This window comes from Jaculus jaculus, chromosome 2, assembly GCF_020740685.1.
Source record: "Jaculus jaculus isolate mJacJac1 chromosome 2, mJacJac1.mat.Y.cur, whole genome shotgun sequence".
NCBI lineage: Eukaryota > Metazoa > Chordata > Mammalia > Rodentia > Dipodidae > Jaculus > Jaculus jaculus.
In genome coordinates, this window is record NC_059103.1 from 33,027,145 (window position 1) to 33,033,144 (window position 6,000).

Below are 6,000 nucleotides of genomic sequence, written 5' to 3' on the forward strand. Positions count from 1 at the left end.
GCCCTATTTATTTATTTTTCCCCTTTTTGGTTTTTCAAGATAAGGTCTCACTGTAGCCCAGGGTGACCTGGAATTTACTATGTAGTCTCAGGCTGGCCTCAAACTCAAACTCATGGTGATCTACCTGCCTCTGCCTCCTGGGTGCTAGGCCTAAAGGAGAGTGCCACTATGCCTGGCTTTTTCTTTCTTTCTTCCTTTTTTTTTTTTTTTTTTTTGAGATAGGGTCTCTTTGTAGCCCAGGCTGACCTGGAATTCAGTCTGTAGTCTCAGGGTGGCCTCGAACTCATGGTGATCGTCATACCTCTGCCGCCTGAGTGCTGGGATGAAAGGCGTGCGCCAACCCGCCCCATCAGACTGGCCTTTGAATTTACTATGTAGCTGAGAATGACCTTGAAACACTCTACTGTTGAGATGCATCCATAATCTTATGATTTTGAACTTCTGATTCTCCTGCCGGTACCTCCCAAATGCTGGGATAGCACAGGGCTCCAGAGGCGTTTTGCTGTAGCTAGACAGAGGTTTGAGGAGGTCAGTGTAAAGCGGGCTCTTGGCACCAGAGACTGCTTCATGGAAGAGGTGCAGCTTGAGGGCTTCCAGTTAGAGCTGAAAGCAAAATTAGGAGGCGTAAGCTAGGCGCATATCAGAGCAACAGCATGTGCTCAGGCCCTGAGGCTGGGGAAGGTGAGGTGCCTTATGGGAATAGTAGGGCTCTGCTAGCCGAAGTGCGAAGTTAAGACACTGTTCGAGCTCCCTTCACGTTGCTGGCATGGAACACCTGGCCACCAAGAGCTGGTGGGGGGAAAAGGTTTCTTTTGGTTTAGTCTCAAGGGAAACTCCATGTTGACAGGGAAAGCGTGGCTTGAGCAGAAGCTGGACATTACAATCTTGCCATAACAAGTGGAATATAGTAGCAAGAGAGTGAACTGAATTCTGGCAACGGGGCTCTTAGCACTCCAAAGCCTGTACCCAGCCACACACATTCAGCAAGGTGCCTCCTCCCAAACTGCCACCAGCTGGGAACCAGGCATTCAAAGACACATGTTTATGGGGACATCTGATCCAAACTCTGGTTGTATACCCCTGAATCTCACACTTGGAAGATGGAGGCAGGAGGATCAGTTCCAGGTCATCCTCTGTTGCGCAGGGAGTTCCAGGCCATCTTGAGTTAACGTGAGACAATCCAAAGAGAACGCCACTCTAAAGTTGTCTAATTGGCTTGTCATGTGGTACCCAGCTGTATTCCCTGCAAGCAGGAACATGGCCCTGAGCTAGAGGCCAGCAGCCTGGGTTTCAACCAAAGAGGCTTGAGGGACAAATGAGTGACAGGCTCCCAACCTGAGAAGGGCAAGATGGGTGGGGGTGCCTCTGTACATGAGGTGTTCTTTCTCCCTAGACGGTGATCATCGGCTCGTATCTGATTGCACACGGCTTTTTCAGTGTCTATGGCATGTGTGTGGACACCCTTTTCCTCTGCTTCTGTGAGTGTCCCCTCATCCCAGTCCTTAAGTGGGCCCCAAGTCCCTTCTCCCCACTAGGAATCACCTCCCCCCCCCCCGATAAAGGCACAAAGCCACCTGCCCAGTGCCCCTATGTCCCCAGAGCCTGGATTCCCCTTGTCCTAGGCCCCCTGCATGCTTTCCTGGCTTCCTCACTCGCTATGGGCTGCTCCTAACCCTCGGGTCCCCAGGCTCTAGCTGGAGCCCTCTGCCCTTGGGTTCTTGCCCTGGGCATTCCTGGCTGTAGGAGAGTGGGAGGGGATCTGTGGCTGCCACTAACTCTGGTCTTTCCATCTGTTTGTTTTTTCTTTTCCTTCCTTTTCTGTATGCCTGCTGGCTTCCCTGTTCTTTCTCTGCCTCTCCTTTTTTCCCCTTCCTCTCCTGACCATTCCATTTCCCCCCACCCTGCCGGTTCCTGGGGGGCCCAGGTGAGGACCTTGAGAGGAATGACGGCTCTCAGGAGCGACCCTACTTCATGTCGCCCGAGCTGAGAGACATCCTTTTGAAGGGGAGTGCGGAGGAGGGCAAGCGGGAGGAAGTCGAAGAGTAGAGTGAGGGAGACTGGCAAGCAGGCCAGGGGTCTTCACTGGAGAACGGGTTTGTGCATGTTGGGGGTCTGCTATGCTTGGGAGTGTGGGGATCATGTGGTCCCATTCCTCCTCTCTGATCCTAGTATGTCTTGTTTTTGTCATTTTGTGATACCAGGGATGGAACCCAGAGCCTTGCCACACACATTAGCCAGACACTGAGCCAGGTCCCCAGCCCTCACTGTGGATTCTAGACAGGAGCTGTACCCCTGATCCACGCCCCCAGCCCTCACTGGGGATTCTAGACAGGAGCTCTACCCCTGAGCCACGCCCCCAGCCTCACTGGGGATTCTAGACAGGAGCTCTACCCCTGAGCCATGCCCCCAGCCCTCACTGTGGGTTCTAGACAGGAGCTCTACCGCTGAGCCACGCCCCCAGCCCTCACTGTGGATTCTGGGCAGGAACTCTAACTGTTGAGTTAAACCTCCAGCCACTTTTAATTTTTATTTTGGGTCAAAATCTTGCTAATTTGTCCAGACTGGTCTTGAACTCACTCTATAGCCTTGGAAGTATTTACATTTGGGACCCTCCTGAGTAGCTAGGATGACAGGCCTTTGCCATCCATCAGGCCCATCTTGCTTTCTATCCCCCTAAGGCTCCTTCCATGGCCTGTGACCCCCTGCCCTGTCCCTGAAGCCCCTGTCTGGGACTCCCTCTCATGCTGTCTGCTCTTGGGCTCTCTCCACAGTGGAGGACCTGGAGAGGAATGACGGCTCAGCTGAGAGGCCTTACTTCATGTCTTCCACGCTCAAGAAACTCCTGAATAAAACCAACAAGAAACTGGCAGAATCCTAAAGGCCCCCTCTGGCCTGCTCTCAGGCTCTGTCTGCTCACGGATGCTCTGGGTGTTCTGGAGACAGCTGGGCCAGGACTTTCAGGCCATCGGACTTGCCCAGTCACATCACTGCCTGTCTGCCCACTCCCTGTGGTTCCACTTCCTGGGATCTGGAGGATTTGAGATATCTTCCTATGCTGAAGGGCATTTGGCGTTTTTGTGAGAGCACTGTATAAAGTCAACAAAAATGAGTCTCTCCAGCACTTACTGGTCCACATGGTGACTAATCTGAAGAGCCTATTGAAGTCTGGGAGGGGAGATGGGTCAGTCTCTGCTGCAGGCTCCTCTGTACTTCCTATCCCATCTTAGACACAGTGGGGTAGGCAATGGGAAGGACTGTATATATAAGAGGGAGCTGAGGGAGCCGTCACATCTCAGTGAACCCCAGCTCCAAGCTCTTCCTGCCTGCGCCAGCCAGGACCCAGAGTCAAACCCTGTCCCCATGACTGATCAATTTGGTCCAAGGGCCTATGGATGCATCTCTGTCTTGTCACTTTTTATAATCTGGACATGCATAAAAGGGTGTGTTTGCTTTTCTTCCATCTGCTTGTGCAGCTGGGAGGGAGATGCCAGGAGTGCCTTCATTCATCCCCCTCAGATCTGCAGCTGGTGTGTGGGCACCAGGTGAAGGGGTCTTCTGGCTAGAGATGTGGACTTGGGGGCCCTGGATGGAAGGAAGGAGGCGCGAGACAGTTTAGGAGTGGCAGTGGTGAGCAAAGCCTGTACTGACAGGTTGACTTTGATCCTGATGGAGACCTTCAGGCTCTCTGGCTGGCTGGCCGGAGGGCTGGAAGATGGGGCCCAGTTTCTCAGCTTTCTCTGCTAATATTGACACTGCCCTCTTTGTAAGTAAAAGAGAAAATCCACTCAAGGGGCAGTTTGGGGTACAAAGTGTGTGTTAGGGCCAGTGGGAAATGCTCTAGGCTAATCACACCCCTCAGTTCTTTCATGTTATATTTGGGATTTTTTTTTTTTTTTTTTTTTTTTTTTTTGCCAAACTTACTGAACTTGGGACCCAGTTGACTGGTTTCCTGTTCGCCTGCTATCAGCCAAGGCCTGGCTGCCCACTTTGTTTCTTGGCCTATCAGAAAGATCCTAGGGTCCTGGAGAAGGAAGGGTACCCACCCTTGTTTCCTGTGCCAGTCATTAGCCCATCATCCCACGCCCTCCACCCTCTCCTGTCTGCCTGGCGTGGCCCTGTGGTTACATAACTGCATTCCTACTAACTACTTAATAAAGTGCCTCTTGTACAGACCCAGACCCAGCGTGTTTGTGAGGGCAGTGGGAGGCTGGTAGGGAAAACTCCTGGCTTCCAGTGCTTGGGTAAGGGAAGTAGAGGGTTGTTGGCCTGGTTCACATTCAGTCAGCTCTCCTAGAGGCGTCTGGTGAACAAAAGGCTCCTGTTAGGCCCTCATCCATGGAGTCCTCCAGTGGCCTCGACCTAAGACGCCCCCCCACCCCCACCCCTGCAGTCTCAGACTAGCCCCACAGTCTTGCTTCTGCAAGAACCTAAGAACCTCAGCCTGGTTACCTGCAGCTCTCTGTTGCCCTCTGGTGTCGGATGTTGCTACTGACCTTTGAGTGCCTGAAATTCCTTCCTCTGCTGTCTCTCCCTCATTCTGCTCTCCTCCACTCAGGGTCTTGAATATTGAGACATTCTAGTCAAGGGCTCTGCCACTGGGCAACATCCCTAGTCTTATCATTGTCTTGGCGTGCCAAGGCCCCTAGCCACTTGCTAATGAATTCCAGACACATGTGCCACTTTGTTCATACGACTTTATGTGGTACTGGGGAATCAAACCTGTGTCCTTTGGCTTTGTGGGCAAGTACCTTAACCTCTAAGCCATGCTGGGATTAAAGGCCTGGGCTACTATGACTAGGTAGATTATTTGTGTGTGGGCTGGTAGATCTAGAGGTTAGACATTGACATCCAACATTTTCCTCTGTCACCCTCACTATTAGCTACTGAACCCAGAGTTCACCACTTTAGCAGTTTAGCTAGTTGGCTTTCTCCAGGGATTCTCGAGTTTCTGCCCCCCCCCCCCCCGGGTGTAGGGATTATAGGCACACACCACCACACTCAGTGTCATGCGGGCACCAGGGATCTGAACTCAGGTCCTCATGCTTGTGCAGCAAGCGCTTTACCCGGTGAGCCGTCTCCTCCAAAGCTGCTTCCACAGTGTTGTTGACTCACTGCATGTTGATGATAAATATGAAGGACCCATGGTATCTGTAGTCTCATGTTTTTTGTTTTTGTTTGTTTGTTTTTGAAGCAGGGTCTCACTCTATCCCAGGCTAACCTGAAATTCATTATGTAGTCTCAGGGTGGCCTTGAACTCACAACGATCCTCCTACCTTTGCCTCCCCAGTGCTGGGATTAAAGGTGTGTGTTATCACACCTGGCTTACTTTTGGCTTTTTGTGAATACCAGCTAGTGGTTTTGTAAGAAAACACTTTTAACCTCCGAGCCATCTCCCTACCCTGGAAGCAAGAATTCTTGATGTCTAGGCTGGAGAGATAGCACAGCAGTTAAGATGCTTGCCAGCAAAGCCAAAGGATCCAGGTTTGATTTCCCAAGATCCCCATAAGCCAGATGTACAGGGTGGCACATGTGTCTGCAGTTTGTTTGCGGTGCCCATTCTCCCTCTTCCTCCTTGCAAATAAATAAAAACATTAAAGAAATAATTCTTGCTGGGCATGGTGGTGCATGCCTTTGATCCCAGCCCTCAGGAGCAGAAATAGGATCGCTGTGAGTTCGAGACCACCCTGAGACTACATAGTGAATTCCAGGTCAGCCTGGGCTAGAGCAAGACCCTACCTTGAAAAAATAAAAAAAAATTAAAAAAAAAAAAGAATTCTTTATGTCTGGAGAAAAGGATTTCAAGATGAAGCAGGGTGGGAGACAATGGGGGCACCAGGAGGCCCTTTCAGCCGCTGTGACTGAACTTGACATTGTGCCTCTTGTGCGCATGTGTGACATTGCATGTTTGTGTCACTGTGCGTCTGGCTACATGGGACCTGGAGATTCTAACATGCACTTAGGCTTTGCAGGCAAGTTCCTTAACCACTAAGCCATTTATAC

General features: G+C 51.3%; 1 protein-coding gene across 5 annotated transcripts in view; it reads left to right on the forward strand.

The window, feature by feature from the left end:
• Slc44a2 (solute carrier family 44 member 2) overlaps positions 1 to 4,172 on the forward strand; it is a 51,482-nt gene extending 47,310 nt beyond the window's left edge. For 2 of the 5 annotated variants that reach the window (XM_045143051.1, XM_045143050.1), the window contains exons 21-23: positions 1,394 to 1,478; positions 1,925 to 2,093; positions 2,772 to 4,172. In XM_045143051.1, coding sequence (XP_044998986.1) covers positions 1,394 to 1,478; positions 1,925 to 2,046 — 207 coding nt within the window. In that variant the 3' untranslated portion in view covers positions 2,047 to 2,093; positions 2,772 to 4,172. Of the gene's footprint in view, positions 1 to 1,393; positions 1,479 to 1,924; positions 2,094 to 2,771 lie in introns of those variants that run through there. The other 3 variants (XM_004667455.2, XM_045143052.1, XM_045143053.1) reach the window with 2 other exon arrangements.
• The last annotated feature ends 1,828 nt before the right edge of the window (positions 4,173 to 6,000 follow it).